Source organism: Leptonotus elevatus, chromosome 1 (genome assembly GCF_054856555.1).
Source record: "Leptonotus elevatus isolate MCC_2025b chromosome 1, RoL_Lele_1.0, whole genome shotgun sequence".
Taxonomy (NCBI): Eukaryota; Metazoa; Chordata; class Actinopteri; order Syngnathiformes; family Syngnathidae; genus Leptonotus; species Leptonotus elevatus.
The window spans coordinates 4,251,523-4,276,438 of record NC_141239.1 but is presented as its reverse complement, the minus strand read 5'-3'; the positions used below and the strand labels follow the sequence as shown (position 1 = coordinate 4,276,438).

Sequence of the window (24,916 nt, the reverse complement as noted above, 5' to 3'; positions counted from 1 at the left end):
CACACACGCACACACAAACATACACTTGGCGGGGGGGGGGGGCGGTTGCTGTGAGGACACACCCCCTCCCCCCACCCCTCCCTAAAAGGTCCAATTAGCTTGTGGTTTGTCGACTCATGTGACACTGACTCAGTCAGCCAGAGCAGTACTGGTCGGGTTCTGTTCGCTCCACTTCCATGCGAGCCCACTTTAGATCCGTTTGACGTGAGTTGCTCTTTCGGTTCTGCTTCAACCACAGCCGACTTTAGTTCCGCTTTGGGTCAGTCCACTTTGGTTCTGGTTCTATGTGAGTTCACTTTGGTACTTTGTCTACTTTTGTTTTATTCTGTTAGCTGTGTTTCATTTGGTTCTGATGATTATTATATTATAATTGTTATTATTAGGGGTGTCAAAATTAGTGCATTTATTTTAATACCACTAATTTTAACACGTGATTAATGACCGCCCCTTATTGGAAAGCCTGTAATGGGCGAATTCCATTCGCAACGTAGCAGACAAGTCCACCTAAAAAATTAGCAGTAATAAATGTAATAATATTGCATACATTTGTGGAGACTGGGGTCAAGTTGTATTTTGCAATTTTAAAATTGAGCAGAATTTCACAAGTTACTTCATGTTAAAGATTAGATAGCTCTTAATATGAACAGAAAAATGCACTGAGCTGTCACCAACGTCTTACAAATGCAATTATGCCATCTAGTGGCAGAAAAAGGACCTCAACACAAATCAATATCACATTCATTTTTTACAGTACAGTACATCTTTTTAATTTTAACTAAATTTTATGAATTATGAAGTTACTGTATTAATGACTAAAAGATAGCCATATTTCTATTTGTTTATAATTTTTTCCACTTTTATGTTAACAAGAGTAGGAAAACTTAAAATATTTAATTGTACATTTTATTCTACATTTAGAACGGATCTAAAATTTGTGATTAATTGTGAGTTAACTATTGATGTCATGCGATTAATTACGATTTTAAAAAAATAATCACCTGACACCCCTAGTTATTATTTTTGCTGTGTTCAATGTTCATCAACTTTGGTTTCGATTGCATATGTCAGTACACATTGTGACGTCATCAGAATCGGACCGGTGGGCGGAGCTTCGACATGAGACTCATCATTTGTGTTTGTTTCCTCTTCATCGTCATCCTCCTCCTCCTCCAACAAGGTAACAAGCTCACCATCGTCATCATCAAATCATTTTTCAGATGTCATAAAAAAAAAAAAAAGTTGACACCTCAACTGTAAGTTTCAACTTGTTCAGACAGCACACGGCGTGAAGAGATGAGCAAAAGATACGTCAACTTGACAGGTAGAGTAAAAATCACGCAACAGGTGGCGCTATAACCTGGAGCTGGCAGTGAACAGCAGTGCAAAAATACACTTCAATACGACGGCAAACTTTTTCCTTGCCAGAAATCCCGACCGATGCGATCGATCTGACGCCATTGGTCAACAGCTTGATCAGCTCCAGCCAATCACGTATGTTCACCTCGCCAACGTCATGTGACCTGAAAATATCTTCGTTGGCCACACCATCTATCTATCATGTACCTAATAAAGTGGCCACTTTTATTTTGGCTACTTCCTGTCTCATTCAGATTTTTTTTGGTGGGGGGTTACATTTTTATTTTTTATTTGTTTTTAAACAGTGCTTTGATTAAATCGTTTTTCAAAATTGTAAGGTGTGCTTAAATGTCTAGACGCCTATATATATACAATGCATTATTATCATTATTTTTTATTTTTTTATTTTGTCACCAACCTTTTTAAAAATAAGGGTTACCAGTTTGATACAGCGTGACTTCGCGTTTTAAAGTAAGGTTTGAATTTGAGGTTGGGGTCTCAAATTAGAGTTACAGGTACAAAGTAGGGTGAGGGTTTCAAATTAGGGTTAGCATTTCAATGTAAGTTTTGAATTTCAAAGTAGGGTTTCAAACATTGGTTAGGGTTTCAAAATAAGATTTAAATGTGGAGTTAAGGTTTAAAAGTAGGGTTAGGGTTTCAAAGTTGTGTTTAAAAGTAGCATTAATGTTTAAAGGTTGGGTTTTAAATAAGGTTTAGGGTTTCAAAGTATTGAGACAATTTTTCTACTTCCTGTCTAATCGAGGCTTTTATTTTGTCCACTTCCTGCCAGGTTCCCAGACGCTTTTCTCTCTGCTGACCGTGACGTCATTCAGCCCGCTTTCGCTGCACAAACTGACTCTGCTCGTCTACAACAGTACAACCACGAATATGATTGATTATTCTTATTTTAATTGATTGTTTTGTTTATTTTTGGATTCATTCATTTATTATGGGGTGGGCGGTGTAGTTTCTGGCAGTGAAAACGTGGACGTGCACGTGTTGCGGAAACGTTTGTGTTACTGCGTCACAAATGACACCAACGATTTGACAGGTGCGTGAAAGCTATCTTGGCCGTGATCATCTTCAGAGTGATTCCAATATCTTTTCAAATAAATGACTTTATTCTGTTTACAGACTTTACAGTTCTTCTCTTGGACGTCATGAAAAACTCAACAAGTTCTCTGCATGAAGTTTTCAAGTCGTCATCCATACTCTCAGGTGCCGGGCGTGCGTGTGTGCGTGTGCGTGTGCGTGTGTGTGTGTTATTGGCATGCTAATATCACGTGTGTGTTTGTTTTTGTGTCAGTGAGCCAGAAGAACAACTCGGACTGTATTTACATTTGTGTGATGGCAGGCAACAAGGGTAACGTGCATTGATCTTATTTATGTATCATTTTATGAGTGAATGCATTTTGATATGATTTATGCACTTAATTAATTGAAAAATGTGTGCGTGCGTGCGTGCGTACAGGCCCCACGTTGTGGGAGGTGAGTGACGTCACAGCAATCTTCAACACAACCATTGTTGAAGGACCACTCAAAGGTTTGTAAATACCTAAAACAATATTGTATGTAAATGAAAGTTTTATATGATACGGATGAAATCCAACCTGATAGTCGGGTGACAATAAGAGAATAAGACCAGCAGGTGGCAGAATTGTCACATCAACAAACCTTCCAATGAATTCATGGTAGGCCTATTTCTTGACTTAAACGCCGTTAAATACACATACACTATTTTATTTTTCGTAATATAAAATATACAAGTCATGTGTGTGTTGTTTTGCGTAGTTTCTCTAAGGGTTTTCTTTATATATAAAAGTGAAAAATATTTGCTGGTAGAAAGGGAATTATGAGGTTGATCACCGCTGCAGTATGTTAGAACGTAGCTTGTCCAGGTGAGGCAATGATCAGGCCAGCTTATCTCTTTCTGTTGTTTGATAAGAAAAGTGTGGCACGAGACAAACAGGTCAAAATCGTGGTCAATTCAATTGAAATAGAAAGAGTGTATGAAAATAAATTTCTTGGAGTAGTTATTGATGAAAAATGATGTTGGAAGTCACACATGGATAACGTCAAAAGGAAAATGTCCAAAATGATAAGGATACTCTCTAAAACTAAATATGTCCTGAATAAGAAATCATTCCACACATTATATTGTTCATTATTATTAACATATCTGACCTATTGTGTGGAAATCTGGGGAAACTCATATAAAACAAATACCCATCCTGTTTTCAAACTGCAAAAAAGAGCCATAAGAATTATAAATCGATCAAAATATACAGAACCAACTCATTCTCTATTCATGAAATCAAATTCTACGACTTAGTTGAATTTAAAATAGCACAAATAATGTATAAAGTACACAACAATCTAGTCCACAGTACTTGAAATGAGAGAGAGTCCTAATATCATAAGTGTCTACAAAAAAATGAAAACAAGAACAAATATTAAGCAAAAGTGTTCATTTGTGGATTTTGGAACTGACCTGAAAAGATGTCAGTCGTTTGCTGAATTTAAAAAGTTGTTAAAATTGTACATATGCTGTAAATTTCTGTATGAGTGTAATGAAAATTGTACATGTGAGTATGAGGATATGATTTAGAAATGTCTTATGGTATATGTCTATGAATTTCATGTACATATGTTGCTGGCAAATGTTAAAGTGCACTTGTATAAATGACTATGTTTATACATTTCCTTTTGTTGAAATACATTAACCTTATCATTTTGTCAACATAAAACGAATAAGGTAAGTAAGATACGTTTTTAACTTCTTCCTACCCTTTTTGAACATACAAACTTTTCTTTCTTCTTATTCTTGTTTTTTTTCTTTTTTTTTCAATTTATGTTTTATACTTGTAATGTTAAAAAAAAAAAAAAAAAGAAAGTTTTTTATGTTTATATGTTCAATAAAAAACAAATCAAACCAAAGTGCGCATTAAGTTTGCGCATGCGTGGGGAAAAAAAGCGAGGCTACCAAATCCCGACGGGGATGAGAGTGGTGACAGTCTTTGCGTAACTGTACACCTTGAAGCTTGCAAGTCAAGCACCAAAGTCAGTAAAGCACATGCTATGCATGTTAATCGAAAACAGAAACTTTACAGCGGTTGAAATGTTACAATCAGAGCTCATTCCATTGGATCCAATTCAGCCTTACCCACAATGCACCACGCCGCTACTTTGCTTATTGTGGGGGAGGGTTTATGTGTGTGCGGTTTCTGTAAAACAAATACAATACGATAGAAATGAAACGGGAGCCAATGTATGGTGATACAACGCTACTTAGCTGGGCTACTTAGCGATACATAAAGTCCAAAATAATACAAGTGCCATTACCTTAAATGAACATATATGACTTAGAATTACGAATACGTTACAATGAGGCACCTACCCGCTAATGCATGCACACATTGAGAAATGAGAATTTGCAGCAAAGCTTGAGCGTGTAGCAACCAACTTTGTCTGTCGATTCGCGTGGGTCTTAACAACAAGCATAGGTGGCCAAGAACATGCCTGACTATAATTGAAACTGACCAACAGAAGGCGCCACAACCTCACAAACACAGTTCAACCTGGCCCTTTAAACTAAAAGTATGGGTTTGTGTTATTATTATTATTATTATGATTTCATATCTCATTTCTGTGTTTGATGTTCCAGAGTGGCATCAGGTGTGGTCTGACCCGAGTGTGGTGACGTCACCAGCGGCAAACTTGGAGCTCAGCAGAGTTCACTCCAGTGCGCAAGGTACCTGCCGCCCGCTGCGCCACGATGCGTCAGCCACGCTTGTCACACGTGCGCTTGTTTGTGCCACTCAAGTGTCACCGGCGCCGCCAGCCGTGCCCGCCGAGACTGCGGCGGCCGGCTCGCAGAACGCGCCACGCACACGGCGGCAACCGCAACGCGTCGAGCCAGAACAGGGACAAGGGCGGGAGCACCATCGGGGAGGCGAGCAGCAACAACAACCAGAAGAAGAACATAAGCAAGAACCGGATCCAGAAAAGCAACAGGAGAAATATCAAGAACAGGAAAAAGATCAGGAACAAGGAGAAGGGCATACACAAGAGCAGGTACACAGAGAAAACCAAGCACAAAAACAACAAGGACAGGAAGAGGAACAATTACATAGACCAGGAAAGGAAGAAGAACAGGAACAAGGACTGAGACAGGAACAAAAACAGGAACACACACAAAGTGGGGATCAGGAAAGGGTACAAGGACGGGAACAGGAAGAGAAACAACCTCAAGAACAGGAACAAGTACAGGTAGAAGAACAAGAAACAGGACAGGAACAAGAACTAGTACAAGAAGACAACCAAGCACAAAACCAACAAGGACAGGAACAGCAACAAGAACATAGGCCAGGACAGGAACAAGAACTGCGACAAGAACAGGAACAAGGAGCAGGACAAGAACAAGAACAGGGACCCAGACAAAGTTGGGATCAGGAAAGCGTACAAGGACAGGAACAAGAACAGGAACAATCTCAAGAACAGGAACAAGTACAGATAGAGGAACAAGAACAGGAACTAGAAGTACAAAAACAAGAACTAGATCCGGAAAAGCAACAGGAACAATATCAAGAACAGGGAAACGAAAAGGAACAGGGACAAGGAAATAAACAAGAACATGTACAAGAAGAAAACCAAGCACAAAAACAACAAGGACAGGAACTGCAACAAGAACATAGACCAAGACAGGAACAAGAACTGCGACAAGAACAAGAACAGGAACAAGTACAGGTAGAAGAACAAGAAGCAGGCCAGGAACAAGAACAGGAACAGGAACTAGAAGGCCATCGGGAACAGGAACAAGGACAGGAAAAGAAACTGAATGAACAAGACGAAAAAGACGAAAAAAAGCAATTACTGGATTGGGAACAAGAACAAGGTGAGAAACAGGAGATGGAACGAGAACAGGAACAAGGACAGGATCCGGATCAGGGACTGGAACAAGAACAAGAACAAGAACAAGAACAAGAACAAGAACAAGAACAAGAACAAGAACAAGAACAAGAGCAAGAGCAAGAGCAAGAGCAAGAGCAAGAGCAAGAGCAAGAGCAAGAGCAAGAACAAGAACAAGAACAAGAACAAGAACAAGAACAAGAACAAGAACAAGAACAAGAACAAGAACAAGAACAAGAACAAGAACAGGAACAGGAACAGGAGCAAGGACAAGGGTCCACCATCTTGTATCCTGTCCCATCAATCACAACTACCAAAGCACCTGCGCAACATGCAGGTAAAAGTGTGTGTGTGTCTGTGTGTGCGTGGGTGTGTGTGTGTGGGGGGGGGGGGGGGTGTGACGTACGTGCGTGCATGTGTGACGTATGTGCGTGCAAGTGTGTGCCCCGCGTGAAGCTGAGCTGGTAACCGTGGTAACAGCTAGCATAGCAGTAGGCTACAGCTTCGACACTTGATGTCATTTTGAAACTGATCTTTTAGATTTTAGTCACTCAAGAGAAATAGAAAAGTACGATTAATAACTAATGACGTTTGTGTTAGATACAAAATGAAATAAAGAAAGCAATAATGAAAAAAAGTTTAACATTTCCTCGTGGTTGTATGTTTGTATATGCAGCCATTTTATTTCTCATCAGTTCATAAATTGGCCACTAGATGGCGATGACGTCACGCTTCCGCCACAGCTAGAAGCCACTTCTGCCTAGCAGGGGGCTCCAGGTGGAGGAGTGGAACCGTCACTTGCCTACGATGCAGGTTGGCGTGGGTTCGCTTCCCCGCCTGGGACACCATGTTTGTGTGAGTGCAAAAATAACTAACAAAAAACTTCTGCCTAACAACACGCGTGCGACAGTGAAGCACGCGCATGTCAAGTTAATGACTTTAGATAAATTAAAGGAAGCTTATGGTGAATTTTTCAACTGAATTCAGGTCCACTAAAACAATTTGGAGATTAACAAATCTTCCTTGCTTTTAGAGGTGTCCAAATGAATGGATTATCAAATTCATGAGCAACTATTCTTCCTTGTCTGATTTCAGCTCCTCTAAAGGAAATCTTCTCTGATTCCTGAGGCTGTTTTTGTTTTTTTAAGTAATGTCGTGTGAATTTGTTGTAGTCTTTTTTGTAATCACAAAATGTTCCCAAATAAACATATCATTTGTTAATAAACACTAAAAATATTGGAAAAATAACGTTTTTAATGAACTTCAATGCAAAATAAAATTGTTGTTGTTTTGTGGATGTTGAAGGTTGTCCATGGACGAAGCCTGAGGGTGCGGTTGCCATGACGACCGTCAGCGTCAGTAATCTTCCGGCGTGTCTTCTGGAGCTCTGCAGGTTTTTCTCCGTCTGCATGTGTGGACCGATCACCACCCGCAACAGGTTAGTGCCGCCACAAGAGGTCGCCAGCTGGCCTCCACTAGAATCTTCTATGACTCCAGTTGCGACTCTTGTGACGTTGTGACTCTTCTGACTTTTCTTTTTGGGTCTCTTCTTGACTCTTTTTTTCACAATCTTCCATGAATGTTACACTCTTCTGCGATTCTTCTCCTCTTTTGTCACTTGTTCTTTTTATCAACTAACTCTTTTCTGGCTTTTTCTTTCATTATTCGTCTCCGAATCTTTCTCTCCATCTTTTCTATTATTTTTCCGGAATTCTTTTCAAACACTTCTCTTCTGACTCTCCTTTTTTTATCTTCCCAACAGGCTTTTCTTTAAAGATTCTTCTCTCTGACATTTTCTTATATGTGACTCTGACACTTTTCTGACTCTTTTTACTAACTCTTCTTTGATTCTTCTTCTTCTTTCATGACCCTGTTCTCTGACTCGTTTTTTTTTATTTGATTCTCTTCATCCTTCTGACTCTTTAGTCAAGGCTCTTCTTTTCTCCCCTGACCCTTCCTTCTTATTTCATTCTTCTTTTCTGACTCTTTTGCCCAACCCTTTCACGACTCTTCTGACTCCTCTTTTCGAACTCTGCGATTCTGAGTTGTCTTTTGTAACTCTTCTTTAAACTTGAAAATACATCACCAGTGTGGTGGTAAGCATTTCAACGTGACAAAAAAGTTGTCGTGAGGGTGAGCGCAGGCTGTATTCTTAAAGGTGCTAAAGACACTTTCTGTTGTTGATGACCATAAAAGGCATGACGGCAGTGGAGGCGTGTTCCCATGGCAACAGCTGCAGCGTCAAGTCAAAATAGTTCTTAAAGTCATGACACCGCGTGCATGCTGTCGATGTCTTTTGAAACATGTCCGTCATATCTCTTTAAATCTGATAAATAATATGATTATTCGTGCACGTGATCATGTCCGTGTTTAGGTTGTGCGAGGACAGCAGCTCGTGGTACCGCAAGCACACCAACGAACTCTGCAGACGAGTCCAAAGAATCTCCTTTTCAGCCAGTAAGTCAAACCAGGAAACGCATATTGTCATCAACGATTGTGCATTCGTACACTATCAACATGATTTCACATACTTGACACAACCAAGGGGCAATGGAATGCAAATCCTAAATATTTTTCAATGATGAAAGATCCAGTCAGGCATTTTTGGATTTAAAATGTCCATTTTCATTGGAAATCCCGAAAGTCAAAAGTAATTTCCATGTAAACTACAAATAAACAGCTGAAGAAAACAAAATCAATCAAAACAAATATTCTGGGAGCAGCATAAGAACAATTTTTCTTTTCAAGCACAAAAAAACAAAGTGTCGAGTAGTTCAGGGGTCCACAGATTTTTGGTGTGTGGGAATATGTCTATGGTTTTATTGGGTATTTTTGGTCAAACACTTTGTTGCTTTTAAAGTATGAAAGGTGCTATACATATAAAGATTTGATTGATTGATTGATTGATTGATTGATTGATTGATTGATTTGATGTGACTTTATTCATAGAGCGTGAGAAAGAATACCTAATTGGCAAGGAAACCCAAATATAGGATAAATAAGTCAACAATAATGAAATGACTCCAAATGAGATTAAGGACAATGTTTGCTTTAGCCAAATTTGGGCAGCAAGAGGCCACACTTCCTGTTTGCTTTAGTAACATTTGGACAGCTAAAGCTACAAAGCTAATGCAACACTTTAGCAACAGTTCCACAGCTAATACAACACTTCCTGTTTTCTTTAGCAATATTTCCACAGCTAAGGCTACACTTAATGTTTGCTTTAGCAGCATTTACACCGCTATCACCACACTTCCTGTTTGCTTTAGCAACACTTACGCAACTAATCTAACACTTCCTGTTTGCTTTAGCAACATTTACACCGCTAACACCACACTTCCTGTTTGCTTTAGCAACATTTCCACAGCTAATACAACACTTCCTGTTTTCTTTAGCAATATTTCCACAGCTAAGGCTACACTTAATGTTTGCTTTAGCAGCATTTACACCGCTAACACCACACTTCCTGTTTGCTTTTGAACACTTACGCAGCTAATCTAACACTTCCTGTTTGCTTTAGCAGCATTTACACAGCTAAAACCACACTTCCACACTTCCTGTTTAATATTCTTATTTTGAAAGACAAAATTAACTATGGTTTGGGGCGTGGCTCAACGTGGGGTGGACCTAAATGACTCCCCCCACACAGCACCATTATTTGTTTATTTTTCCTTGGTGAATTTAATGATGGACCTTTTAAATTTTTTTTAAATCTTCTAACGTCATGCCGATGACATCATGTTGCGGCTGTATGTGTAGCGGTGAAGCAGACGTGTCTGATGAAGATGTGCGCGCGGCCGTGAGCGCAGGCGAGGAAGAAGAGGAGACACTGCAACTTTTCATCATCATCATCATCATCACATGGTTTATGACATCATCAAATCAATTCTTCACATTCTCCATCTTGTTCTTACAATAAAAAAAAAAACTGTTACTTCATGTCTGCTTTATGGAACACACCTCTCATAGATACCTCTGAGTGTTTTTTCCACTCTCACATGCACCTGAAAGAGGCATTTGAGTACATTATATGAGTGCATTTCATGATGTGTGAGAGGATTTCAGTAGAATCACTGACAGTCCCTCATATACGTACAAACTGTCAGCAACAATTCAGGATTCCCTCTCACACACATTGTTGAAATAGCTTATTTTCTCACACTCTATTGAAACATGCTAGTGAAACACGATCACACACACTACTAAAATTCTTTAGCTCACAGTACACACATTACTGAAATGGGAGTTTAAGAATATGAGTGTATTACAAAATGTGTGAGAGGATTTCATGTGTCGTATGAGAGGTAATCCTGAAGTGTTTAACTGTCACCGTTGGACTGTCACAAACATGCAGGCCTTAAGACACAATTCAAGAGTGGCTCTCTCACATTTGAAATCCTCTCACACATTATCCTCGCACATGATGAAGACAAAAAAAAAAAGAAGCTCATTTGAGAACCACGCCAAAATCTTGCTGAGTAACCAGGAGGTCATGTGCAAACATGAACTGCACATTAGCTTAAAGGGTCTATATCACTGTATTTTACTTTTATTGTACTTCCACAGGTAAACATCTGGACGCTGATGTCACGCGTCCCAAAATGGGCGTTAGCGCAGCCATTTTGGCAGCATAAAAATTCGCGTCTGCCATTTTGAGTAAACGGCAAAAGCCACACTTTAAACAATGATTGACAGCTGTTGTGGACCAGCTGCCAAAAAAAAGGTTGGAGGATTCTTCAGGCTACCAAAAGAGGAACCAAAGTGTCGCCAATGGATCACAGCAGCCATAAAAAAGGGTGACCAACAAAACGGAGCATTTGGGATCCTCCTCATTGCTTGCGTGGCGATCGCTTCATATCAGGTGAGTCAATTACTGAATCAATTAGTCGTGTGGATGTAGCTCGATGGTATGCTTCTTAAATAAAGGCAAAATACGTGATTGGGCACTTTGTAAATCAGCAGATGTTAACTTGCCTGAAGCTACGGTAGGAGGCTAGCTTCAAGCAAGTTAGCACATGCAAGATGTGGGGGAAATAATCAGTTTGTTTGTTTGTTTGGGCTGCTATGGTTTAATAGAATACTACACAGATGATTTTAATTGACCAACACCATAAAGGAGACTTTTTTACGGCATAAATGATGGCGTCCAAATTAGCAGCTGCTAAGTTGCTAACGTCCCTAAATAACACTTGCGCGAAAGAGCTAACTTTGATGGCATTTTGACCACACATAAAGGGGAAATAAATTCGGGTTGTTCAAACCTGTAAAGCCTGGGTATGATCGCGCTTTTGCATAGTCGCTATCCATCATTTTCAATGGGTGTTCCCCACTTCCTGACCCCCCCCAGTTGAATTTTGCTCGCCGCCGGAATCTTGTGATTGCAGCCCACATAATGGCAAATAATGATTACGTATATAGTCCGGGACCTTTTGCTTACAGGGTGAGCACGCAAACTCACTACACCATTCGGGTGGCAAGAAACAGCGAGTTTTACATGTAGTTTGATGGTTTTGCACATTTGGAGTAGGATGAATACTTTTAAACGTATTAAATACGTTCAAAGGTTTTGAATTTGCCAGTCAAAAACGTTGACTTTATTTTATTTTATTTTTCATTGGCAGTTCCACGCTTCTGTAAAAGTGCAATGGTGACAGACGACAGACATTAACGCCTGACATTAACCACACAATATAGTACATTCAAAATGCAACACATGTATTTATTTAATACGCATAATTTATTTAAAAAAAATAACACAACGCAAAATTGTTAGTAAAATAGTCAAATAAGATAGGAAACAAAGTGCAGCCGCATTGCCGCAACGAAAAAATGTAGAGTCACTTCAGAAATGAAACTAAGAATTGCATCAATAACATAGGCTACATTTTTGGGCTGGTGAAGTCAGACAGATTTCCAACAAGGCTGAAGCACCCCAAATTCCTAGTGTAGCGCCACGCATGCTTGAGCTCATGATGACGTATTCGTATGACGTGAGGATCGAACCTTACAACCTCACGGATGGGAGACGACCACTCTACCATGAGCCATGCCACCCCCAAAGGTTAAGAGATGATGGCATACAAATATAGGTTGTAGCGCTGACTTTCCCAAGTGGCCCATGGAAAGTAATCATGGCTTAAGGACAGAAAACATCTTAACAAAAATTGATAGCGCGTACATTCAACAAATACAATTAGATATTTAATGTACAATAATATAGTTCCGCAATATGAAAAATTTATCATTTTACATTAGAAAGAAGAACAAAAAAATAGCAGCAAAAAGTGTTCAATGTAAAAAAAATAATAATAATATTTGTAAACGTATGTATGAACATACATTTATGTTTGTATGTATGTACATTTACTGCATGGAAACGTAATTGATGCTGTTCTTGGTTGCCATGGTAATAAAGTGTTGAGGTTCCAGTAGTACAGCGACATCTCGTGGAGCAAAATGCTGCGCATGCACACGGTAGCCTTTGTGCTAAAATTATCAATATTTGTCACAAATATACTACTAAGTGTCTCTACATACATAAACACACAGATAAAATTAGGTAAGTTAATTACACTACAATTGTGTTTTTAATTTTGATACGTAACAAAGACACGAGGCGACGTGCGATGACGTCACGGCATGAGTTGCGGTTAACTGAAAGGAGAAAAAAGATGGATGTATATTTACAGTCCATCTCTACTTCCAAAAATAAGGCGGCTATCAAGACCTTGAATTTGTGTTCTCATTTTGGTGTTTTTAATATTTCTTAGTTTAAGACCCCTAGCATATTTTTTTATTTTACTTTATTTTATTTATTTTTCCTTTATTGTTATTGTGAGATTGTTGTGTACTTTGACGATGTTTGTTTGCTTAATGATTGCCATGTGATTTCAATTTGTTAAATAAAGCATTTAAAAAATAATATTTATTTAAAAAACAAATAATAAAAAAAACGAGAAGAAAAAAGGGCCCCAGGCGGTGGTACCGTCACTTGCCTACGATGCAGGTTGGCGTGGGTTCGCTCCCCCGCCTGGGAGACCATGTTTGTATGCGTGTGTTTGTGTGAGTGAGTGAAAACAAAAAAAAATTAACGAGAAGAAAAAAATGGTTGACCGTCAACTTGTGCAAAGCAGCAAAATGGACCAAAACAAACAATCAAAAAACAACGAGACACCTTGCACAAGCTAATAAAAGTTAGGTTCCATAAGCTAAGTGAGCCTCTTAGCTCGTCTTTGTCCTCATTAGTCGAAACCACAATAAAAAAAAACAACAACAACGAAATATGCCGATTGTGCTCTTTTGTGGAGCTTGTCGGTTAAATAAATGTGACTTTTATCTGCAAGTCACAACACAGCAGCAACGGCTGGTGTGATTTCACTTCCTGTTACAACAAAACTCCACCAGGCCGCGTTGCATTGTGGTCGCTGTAGGCGGAATTACGTGGTGGGTGTAAAAGAGTCTACCTCGACTAATCGTTTTTTTGTTGTGTTTCTTTTTCTTTTGTCTTACTGTCTTTTTTTCTCGACGCGCACAACGCGAGTACGTCTGTTCACGACGGCTGGTCTGTGTCTCGACGACGTCGCGTTCGAGCACAACTGCAAGTCCCATAATGCCTCGGCGTGACGTCGCTCGTTTGGCAAGGCGAGTGGCTGGCTCCAGACACCCGGCCGCTTCCGTGTTGTTCTTGTCGGCTAGCAGCACTTTTGACGGCCCCGCGCTGCCATGAAGAAATCTTTGTGAAGCTCGGACTTCACTCGACAGCCTCCTCGTCCCGACATGTCGCTGCCGCGCGGCTCCAGGAAGAAGGACAAGCGCATTCTGTCGGCCACCTGCCCGGACGCCAAGTGTCAAGCGAGCTTGTTCTTCCCGGCTCATGGCACCGTTAGCATCGAGTGCACCGAGTGCGGCCAGCGGCACGAGCAGAAGAACCTGCTTAACGTCCAGGAGGTGACCGATCCAGATGTGGTGCTCCACAACCTGCTCAGGAACGCCCTGCTGGGCGTCGCGGGCGCCCCCAAAAAAGGCACCGAGTTGGTCAAGGTGATGGGGCTGTCCAACTACCACTGCAAGCTGCTCTCGCCGGTTCTGACCCGCTACGGCATGGACAAGCAGAGTGGTAAAGCCAAACTGCTGAGGGACATGAACCAGGGCGAGACGTTCGACTGCTCGCTGCTGGGCGACCGGGCCTTCGTCATCGAGCCGGAGCATGTGTCCACTGTGGGCTACGGCAAGGACCGCTCGGGAAGCCTGCTTTACCTCCACGACACCCTGGACGAGATCAAGCGGGCCAACGGCAACCGGGAGTGTCTCATCCCCGTCCACGTGGACGGGGACGGCCACTGCTTGGTCCACGCCGTGTCGCGGGCGCTGGTGGGCCGGGAACTCTTCTGGCACGCCCTGCGGGAGAACCTGAAGCAGAACTTCAAAGAGAACCTGGACCGCTACAAGGCCCTGTTCCAGGATTTCATCGACGCCGCTGAGTGGGAGGACATCGTCAACGAATGCGACCCGCTCTTCGTCCCGCCCGAAGGCGTGCCGCTGGGACTGCGCAACATCCACATCTTCGGCCTGGCCAACGTCCTGCACCGGCCCATCATCCTGCTGGACTCTCTGAGCGGCATGAGGAGCTCCGGGGACTACTCGGCCACCTTCCTGCCGGGCCTGGTGGCCGAGGAGCGTTGTCGCGCCAAAGACGGCGAGCTCAACAAGCCCATCTGCATCGCTTGGAGCAGCTCCGGGCGCAACCACTACATCCCGCTGGTGGGCATCAAGAACACGGCGCTGCCCAGGCTGCCCGCCCACCTGCTCCCCAAGGCCTGGGGGGTCCCGCAGCAGCTCATCAAAACGTACATCAAGCCGGAGGCGGACGGCGGCTGCGTGATCGGCGGCGACCGCAGCCTGCAAGACAAGTACGTCATGCGGTTGGTGGGCGCCATGGAGGAAGTGTTCATGGAGAAGCACGGCATCCACCCGACGTTGGTGGCCGACATGCACCAGTGGGTCTACCGGCGCACCGGCGTCATCGGCATCCAGCCCGAGGAGGTGACAGAGGCGGCCAAGAAGTCGGTGGCGGAGCACCGCCTGCACCGCTGCCTGGTCTGCGGCGCCCTCTCGGAGCTCCACGTGCCGCCCGAGTGGCTGGTGCCGGGCGGGAAGCTCCACAACCTGGCCAAGTCCACGCACGGCCAGCTGCGGCCCGACAAGAACTACAGCTTCCCTCTCAACAACCTGGTGTGCTCCTACGACCCGCTCAGCGACGCCCTCCTGCCCGACTACAAGCTCAGCTCGCTCGACACGTGCAACTGGTGCCGCGGCACCTCGGTGCGCCGCGTCCGGGGCGACGGCCTGGTGGTCTACCTGGACGGAGACCGGACGGACACGCGCTCGCGGGGCGGCAAGTGCGGCTGCGGCTTCAAGCACTTCTGGGAGGGCAAGGAGTACGACAACCTCCCGGAGGCCTTCCCCATCACGCTGGAGTGGGGCGGCCGGGCGGTCCGGGAGACGGCGCACTGGTTCCAGTACGAGGACGACCCGGCGCTCAACAGCAACGTGTACGACGTGGCCACTAAGCTGGTCACCAAGCACTTCCCGGGCGAGTTTGGCAGCGAGATTCTGGTGCAGAAGGTGGTGGACACCATCCTGCGCCACACCGCCAAGAAGAACCCGGACGAGTACAACCCCGTGGCGGTGGACGGCGCCCACGCCCGGCGGCTCGCCGCCGAGACCACGCCGCGGACGCCCGACCCGCCCGCCAAGATCATCTTGACCGGGCCCAAAGCCAAGACACTCCACAAGGAGGAGTTGACCATGAGCCGGGCCGAGCGCAACCTCCAGCACAGCATCAGCGAGCGGGCCTCGGTCTCGCAACGCCGCGTCAAGCCGGACCCCAAAGAGCGCTCCCCCGGGACCCCCGCGCCTTCCTCTGCGCCGGCCACCCCCACCAAGTCCTCAGTGGCCCCGGTGCCGGCCAGCGGGGAGAAGAAGATCCGCGTGAGCGCTGGCGATGGCCGGACGGCCACCCTGACCCTGGGGCCCCACGCGTCCTACTCGGACCTCCGCGACAGCATCGCCGAGCACTTCGGGGTGTCGCCCGCCCGTCTGTGCATCCGCTACGGCTTCCCGCCCAGGGAGCTGCCGCCGCCGGCCGCCGGCCACGAGAAGGAACCGGTGGCGCTGCGGCACGGCGACCGGGTCACCCTGGAAATCCTGAGGGGCGCCGACGAGGAGGCCCCGCCCGCTTCTGAGCCGCCGCCCGAGTGCCAGGAGGCCGTCACGTCCAACGTGATGAGTGAGCGTGACCTTCAGGACAGCATCGACCTTGAGATGTCTTCGCTGTGTCTGCTGGCGACCTTGATGGGTAAGCATGTATGGAGGACCAAAAATGACAAAATACAAAAAATAATAATAAAAGCGAAAAATAAAAACGGATCTAAAAAATAGCATTCCACAATGTTATCCCCAAAAATTTAAATGGAAATAAAAGCAACAAATAAAAAATGAGATTCCAAAACATAAAAGCAAAATTGGAAATAAATACAAAAATAAATATGTAAATAGAATTAAATATCAGTCAGTCAATAAAAACCCTCTGCTCCTATATTGATTTATTTCACGTGAAACGTGTCATGATGAAATGTTATTCAAATGAGGGGCGGTTCTAAGCATGTCTCGGGTTGAACTATTCGCCGACTGGTTCAGTATGAGAGCAGTGTTTTTATTTATCGATTGATATTAAATTCTATTAACATACATCATATTCATAGTTGTTTTTATTTCCATTTATATTATTATTTTGCATTTAAATTTGGAATTATATTTTTTATCGTGCCTTTCAAAATAAGACCAACGAATTGATTGATTATTGATTAGAAGAATACATTCTAAACAGCGGCAACAAGCTCTGCTTGTGTTTGTGTGCGCGCGCGTTTGCTGACTGAGGCTTCTGGACGCCTCGCCATCTGGCTGCCAGCTGTGTCAAAGGTCGCTACAGCGTTGCGAAAACACACCAGCCTCATGACTCAGGCTGCAAATAACAATTATTTTAATAATCGATTAATCCTTTGATTTCCCCCCCCCCCCCCCTTACTACAAGTTGGTCCAAAACATCTGTTAGAAAATCGGCATAAATGTTGATTATTGTTTTCCAAAGTAAAAGCAGATGTTGCAAATGTCTTGTTTTGAATTTTCTGAACTACAGAAGAGATGTATTTATTTTTCCTGATGAACTTTCATTCATCAAACATGGACTGATCAACCAGCCTTACCTGCTGACGTTGCACTTCCTGCTAGCGTGTGCTAAGATAGAACTGCCTTTGATGCTGTCGCAGGTGAGGACGTGTGGTCGTACGCCAAGAAGCTGCCACACTTGTTTCAGCAGGGCGGCGTCTTCTACAACATCGTCAAGAAGGACATGGGTACGTGAAGGCGCTTTCGGATCTACGCACCGGCCATCAACAAAAATGTCCTCTCGTTCTCCTTTAACATTTGGAAATCCGCAAAATTGTTTGAGAAATTTCCACCATCAAAGAATGAAATCCCTTACTTGCTTCCTTTCGGTGAACAACTTTGTAGTATTTCCACCCGCCCTTGTGGCATCAAACCGCAACTGCACTTAAAAAGGTGTGGCGGATGGAGTATTGCTACTGCACCAGAAAACTTTAAAGTTCAGCATAACTAAAGACATATTTTAAATCTGTAAATGACATTTAAGACACGATTACGTGTGTGCTGTACATATCATGATGTGTCAACTAAACGGTAGTGTTTGTTTACCTTAAGTGGTGCTTTCTAGCGGGCTAATGCTAATCCCGATCGCTAACTGTTTAGCATAGACCAATTGTGTTGCGTGTGATAAAGGGATACTTGATTTATTGAGCCATTTTCAGCAGTAAAAAGTTAATATTTTGCCCAGAATGAATTTGATAACGTCATTATTTTCCTTGTACAATTAATACCTTTAAAAACTTTTTTTTTTTCCCACTTGCTGTCGACTGAACAGGTGATGTCATCTTCAGTCGACAGTAAGTTGGAAACATGTGTTTTTAAAAGTATTAATTGTACATGAAAAATAATGAGGTTATTCATTCTGGGCAAAATATTAACTTTTTAATCATTCTAATGCACAGAAGATAGTAAATAATGAGTAGTTATATCCGCTCAATTCAACTCACATTCAACATTAGTGGATAAAAAAAGAAATCAAAATGATGTGGGATGGGGAAGAGTGTTGATAATTTGATGGAATAATTAACAGGATAATCAATTTAAAAAAAAAAAAAAGACAGCCCCAGTTTTGTGTTCTAATGACATACGATGTGTATTATTCATCTATACAACCATTTGCTACCGCTTATCCGGGGGGGCAGCAGACTTCCCTCACCCCCGCCACTTCATCGAGCTCCTCTGGGCCGATCCCAAGGCCAGCCGGGAGATATTGTCTTTCAAATTAGTATGGGGTTCGTCCACTATTGATGAGAAATTGTACAACAAGTAATGAAAATCTGCCAAAGCGGGGCTGGACTTGCACAGGAAAAATCGGCCCCTGGCATTTCGACTTGGGGCCCCCCAGCCCGGGCCGACTCCTGACCACCGCAGGCTGCCACATAGCTCTGCCACTGTTTGCTGTCTATATTGTAAATATGAATGAATGGACTGCTCCCTCTAAATTGTGGGACGATCTCTTCCGGTAAAATGGAGGAACGTAATCATCAGAAAGCACGGCATTGGCCCCAAAAGCCACCGGCATCTGCCCAGAATGCCCGATGGCCAGTCCAGCCTTGCTGCCAAGTCATTTAAACCTGGCAAAAAAAAATTCAAAATGTCTCCAGCGGCACCCCAGCGTGAGACTTTAAATGATATTTAAAGGTGCATTGTGCCGTTTCAAAAGGTAATATTACCAATGCCCAAATGAGTACGAAGAGCCCTGACTGTTTGACTCTGATTGCATCTATCAGCTTTCATCTTCCCTTTATAGTCGAGTGTGCGGACACTCACACTCCACAGTTTTCTGACCTCATTTGAAGTCGTGTCTTCGTTTGTCAACTGTGGCTGTCACTTTTAAAATCGCGCACCATGAACGAGCCTGACACAGATGCTGCAGTTACGCTTTTGGGCCAGAGGTGGCAGTCGCGAGTAATAAAAAAAAATCACAGTGTATGCAAATATTTCAGAAAAATATAAGTTCATAAAAAGAATGCTATATTCAGTATTCAATTTTAATGTCCTGAAAACCAAGCATTTCTCTCAAAATATATATATTTTTAAGAACAGATCTTTACTATGATGCCAATGGAGAACACTTTATGCTGTCAACAATTTTGATGTGCACAAAGCTTTATGTATAATTAAATGAATTGTTTTCTCTTTTTTTTTTTTTTTTTTACTGTATCTTTTTTTATTTCCAAATAGTTCTAGAGAGACCACATAAATCCAACAAGTGGGTTAGCGGGGGTCAGGAATAGAATAACTGCAAATAAGCAGGAGGTGGGGAACAGGTCTGTGAATAGCGGGGGATGGATTCCAAACAAATTGTGTCAATGATGGGATCAGCGGGTTGCAGATTATGAAGATGTAACCCAGATTTGGCTCTAACATGACGTGTCACCGTGTGTGCGTTTAGGCCTGATGAACGGGAAGCACTGCACACTGCCCCACCTGACGGGGCGCACCTTCGTCTACAATGCGGCGGAGGCCCGCGTGGAGCTGTGCGGCGACACCGCCGGCCACTTCGAAGTGTGCGCCGACGTGGAGGAGCGCGTGAAGGAGGCGCTGGCCCGGCTGCGCTCGGACGCCTCCGGGGGAGGCAGCAGGGAGGGCAGCCCGTCGCACGGCGCCCCGCGGCTGGGCGGCGGCGCCGTGCGCAAAAAGGAGCAGCTGCACGCCGTCCAGGCCTTCCAGGGAAAGGGCCACTCGCTGGGCAGCCGCGGCGCCTCCCCGCCGCCGCCCGAGCGCCGGCCCGTCACGCGCCAGCACAGCAGCGGCGTGGACCTCGCCGCCGGCGTGTCCCGCGGCGGGCCCCCCGACCCGACCCGCGTCCCCGAGGCGGTGCGCGTGGCGCCGGGCTTCGTGACGGTGAAGGACGGCCGCGGCCTGGACCCCGTCCTCATGGAGCAGCAGCGCCGCAAATTGCAGGAAATGGTCTCCTCCATCCAGGCCTCAGTGGAGCGGCAACTGCGCCGACAGCCCGCGTCCGGCGCACGGACGATCGACGGGCAGGAGGCCGCCGGCGGGAAGGCGGAGGACGAGGACGAGATGGAGAGCCAGGACGGCGAGCGGGCCGAGCCCATGGACCACTCCTGATCTCGGGCCCTCGCCGCGCTGCCGACTGCGGGTGGAAAACGCCGCTTTGCTCGCCACGTTCCCAAGCGCGCCGACTAAGATGGCTTCCCAACATACGTAAGTCGTGCGCACGCTCCATGTATCGCTTGCGCACAAATACGAACGGCACGGGTTTGAGTTGCGCTTGCGAGATATGCAAGATTTCCAAATTGTGCTACGTGACATTGGACTTACGAGCGCGACTTGTGCATCATGCGATTGGGATTTACTAGGCGGCCAAGATAGGTAAAAAGACGCGCGTGACATATGAAGTTGCACCCGCAAGATTCACGTGCCACTCGTCTATCTCGTGTGCGTAACTTCAAAAGTCACACCTGCGATGTACGACGTTGCGCTCGTGAGAAACAAAACGCGTGCGCACTTTCGCCCAAGTTTTCCTTTACTCGTTTTACTCGCAGCTTTGTAAGTCGCACTTTTCACGGGTCGCGCACACCAGCAGGAAGCGCTGGTACCGCTCCTGGTAAGCTTGGAGGGCGAGGACCAGATGGAGAGCAGGGTGAGCGTTCCTGCATTCTGCTAACTGCAGGTGGGGGGAAAAAAACGTTTTTATCGCCAATTGTCTTTCTTGTTTTTTGCTGCAGCCAATGATGGCGCAGCGGAGTGGAGCACGCGACTGCAACGACTTTTTTTTTTTTTTTTTTTTTTTTTTTTGAACAGCGATATGCTTGACAAGTAAGTGTTAGGAGGCAGAGCTTAACTGGCATGACCTCGCCAGGCCAACAAGCAAACACTTTGCTTTCACTGCCATGACACTTCTTATTCGATGACATCACTATTAACAATCGCTATACAAACAAGGGAGATGACGTTTTAGTATTTTGTGTAACCAAATGATAGTACAAAATGTATAACTCGTACAGGCAAGATTCGTGCCTTGCATATCATGAGCGTGACTTATTATTTTGCACACACGAACCTTGGGTCGTTGATTTTAGAAGTCGCCGCACACGCCACTTGCACATCTCGCAAGTGCAACTTTGGGAGTCGCAGCCGCGTCTTAAGAATCTTGAAAGTGCTCAGAAAAAATTTTCCATTGTAACTTGCAAAACCTCGCCTTGTGCGGCAAGTTGCCATAAAATCATCACATTTGACGTGCAAGTTGAATGGACAAGATTCAAGCGAGTTACGTGACCTTAACATAAAACGCGATAAAACACGTGAATGAATGTCGTCTGCCAGGATCCGTTTTATTTCACATCCGTTTCGTTCCTTTCCAACACTTCCTGTTTTGCGCTGTGGCCGCGTTTCAAACAAAGAGAAGAAGAAAAGTCGCTCAGGCGGCACGCTGCACTTTGGCGCCCTCCAGTGACTTTTTCACGGAAACCAACTCGTTGATCGTCACCAAAAAGGAAGCGGGCAAAATGTCGTGGTCAGCAAAGCGGATGCACCGGCGAGTTTGGCGACTGCTCGTGACCAGCTGAGTGGCTTGTCGTCGTCTGTCTTTCTTTTTGCCGGCACCGGTCTTAATTGCATCATTTGTAAATATTTCACGAGGCTCTTATGCAAATGTTGCTCCAAAGTGAAAAAGGAAGGAAGGTTCCATCGCGTGAACCTTGGACTTAGTTTTTTGCTTGTTTGTTTTCCAACTTTGCCACAATAAAGGATGACCACAATACATTGAAGAGAAAACGATCAAGATTCCGTTGAGTGTTTGAAAGGAATCCCGTTTGAATTTGAAGCTTTTCTCTGATGCCAAGAGTCAACCACAAACTCAATTTCATCCTTTTGTTGTTTGCACGCGTGATGAATTGACAATAAAATCATTCAAATTGTTTCCAATCTGCTTCTTTTAGTCCCAATTGCAGGCCCGTGAAAAAATACTGCAGTACAAGTACGGATGATGCTTGTGCAAAAAAAAAAAAAAAGTTAAAAGTACAAGGACTGAAACCAAATTCCGCATCCCACTGAGGGGTGAACATTTGCAACGCTAACAAATGTTGATTTCATATCGGGGTTCCTTCAAGGTCGCAGCGTTTCCTAAATGTTCTCTAATGGTCTTTCTTTTTGCAAGGAAATTTTGAACGTGGTGAACAAAACAAGACTGTTTAGGAAACGCTGCAATCTTGAACAAACCCTGACGTGACATCAACATTAGCGTCGCAAACGTTCATCCCTCAGTGGGATACGGGATTTAGAAATGACTCATTTAGCTCTCGATTATTTTCATTTAGGGCTAGACAGAAGAAAATATTTTGTGCCCCCAACTCCACCTCGACTATAAATCGTATCATTTGTCTATAAAATAGTTATAAGTACACCATTGTATTCTTATCAACATTAAAAAAAAATATATATAGATCAACTTGGTCTCGCTTCACCTTTTTGCTGTCAGCCTTTTGCCATGGCTGAGGGTTTGTTTACTGCACTTTTATCTCCTGCCCTGTGCTGTGTGTGTGCGTATGCTTGTTGCAAAAAAACAAAACAAAAAACAAACCTACACTTAAGACATATTACTCCCTGTACAAGCGGTGAGAGTGGCACTGCCACCTACTGTAGTGGATGTGCAATTACACTTTATGTGAGTATGCATCCCCCCCTCCCCAATAAAGCATGTTCCCTATTTCAGAAGGAATGACTGTCAGCCTGTATCCCACACTTGCTACGCTAGCAAATGTTGATTTCACGTCAGGGTTTGTTCAGGTTACCTAAATGTTCTCTAAACCATCTCAAAATGTTTTAATGATTTTTCTTCACGATTTTCGCAGGTCATTAAAAAACATTAAGTCATTCAATGGATTTTGCTAAAGTTAAGGCCTTAAATTGCATTAAAACTAATTAAATATGTCCGGGGGCATTAAAGATGAAAATACAATTGATGTAAAAACGTTTACTATTTATTTTAAATACAACCTTACTATCACACAATTTAGCAATAATATTCATGCTTCATGTTCCACGCACCAATTGCTCTGAATTTGAAAGGAAAAATGTACTGTTTCGACCACCAACATCCAACATGAAACACCAATGCCATCTAGTGGCAGATAATTACACAACACAAATCTATGACTCAATGTTTCACACTCTTAGTTTTAAGTTACATTAAAAACGGCATTAAAAAAAACATTAAATTAAATGGAAGTTTTGTTTTATTTTGGCAGTGGTGAAATAAATGTCATTGCTCACCTTATTTAGGCACTTTTAAAAATCACAAGCACATATTTAAATGTCAGGGGTAGAAATTATTTCTGTTTCAAAAGTAAGGAGTTGAAGTTGCCAGAAAGAAACTTATTCCACAAGAATTCCCTTCAAGTACAACCAGAACTTGGTTACTTCGCACCTGCGCGCTCAAGCGCAAGTTGTGTTAGTGGTTTGTTGTCACGTGTACATAACGGCCTTTAGGACCCACAGGCCCAGCAGTGCGGTGGGCACATGCGACCCGGCTAACCACGTGACGGCACTTTTGGAAAACAACACCCCGGAAGGAGACCACGTGAGTGTTGACTTTGTCACGTCTGTCAGTTTCTTTTAGTTTCGTGTTACATTGCAACAACGTGTAATTATTAGTCTTAATAACGCCACAGGCGGACCCCCCCCCCCCCCGCCCCCCTCACGTTTTTCCAAATGGCTTTACACTTTGCAAACAGTTTGGTTCTCCTCGGGCTTTCTCATCCTCCACCTTGAAAGGTCTCCAATACGGCCACAAGATGGCAGCCGTGTATGGCGAGTCTTTGAGCTCGCCTTTTTTGCCCCTTCTGACGATCACATATCCAGATATCTCGAACGTCATTGTGACTAGACGAAACATGGAGATATCTGGAATTAAATTCTGCCCGAGCAAAATGCCTTTCCAGCTATCTGAAACGTCATTTGGCATGGGACAAATGACGTCACTTTTGCCATCCATGCGAATGGGATTCGTCATTCCACATATCCACTATTGAGCCGCCAATATCTACTAGTCAATTGCGGATATCGAAAACGGTGATTGCAGATATCTGCAATTGATTCCTGCCTTGGCATAATGCAGGATTCTGGTAGTAGTATATGAAAATGAAATGGCTCCATGATGATCACAAACTTTTTGGGGGGTAAAAGAATATTTTCTATTGAAGGGCAAGTAGCACATGTAGATATGATTTTAACGTTAAGCTAAAGTTAAAAGTTGGTGCGGTGTTGGCATTTTGTCCTACAACTGTAGAGGCCTGCAGGTGTGTCAGGGCGCAGGAGACGGGGCTCGCCGCTTGGTTGTTGATAACCTCCTGGCAAACGGTGGCATTCTGTGCTTGTAAGAGACGTTTTTTTTTGGCCAAGCAGGACTTGGCAAAATTGAACTCTCTTGATGATCATTTTCATGGAGATGGGGAATCTACAA

The 24,916-nt window shown here is 44.0% G+C and overlaps 2 protein-coding genes across 2 annotated transcripts; both read left to right on the top strand.

Annotated features, from left to right (window-relative positions):
* The first annotated feature begins 2,284 nt into the window (after window positions 1–2,284).
* Window positions 2,285–10,179, top strand: LOC147180452 (uncharacterized). The gene is made up of 9 exons (XM_086097030.1): window positions 2,285–2,407; window positions 2,491–2,574; window positions 2,663–2,719; window positions 2,828–2,899; window positions 5,021–5,107; window positions 5,180–6,601; window positions 7,570–7,702; window positions 8,639–8,721; window positions 10,024–10,179. Exons 2-9 carry the CDS (start codon window positions 2,517–2,519, stop codon window positions 10,065–10,067), a joined length of 1,956 nt encoding a protein of 651 aa, XP_085953156.1. The 5' UTR covers window positions 2,285–2,407; window positions 2,491–2,516; the 3' UTR covers window positions 10,068–10,179.
* A 3,589-nt stretch (window positions 10,180–13,768) lies between these two features.
* On the top strand, window positions 13,769–22,375 carry vcpip1 (valosin containing protein (p97)/p47 complex interacting protein 1). The gene is made up of 3 exons (XM_086098034.1): window positions 13,769–16,621; window positions 17,592–17,678; window positions 19,883–22,375. The coding sequence occupies exons 1-3, from the start codon at window positions 14,041–14,043 to the stop codon at window positions 20,560–20,562; spliced, it is 3,348 nt and encodes a 1,115-aa protein (XP_085954160.1). The 5' UTR covers window positions 13,769–14,040; the 3' UTR covers window positions 20,563–22,375.
* The last annotated feature ends 2,541 nt before the right edge of the window (window positions 22,376–24,916 follow it).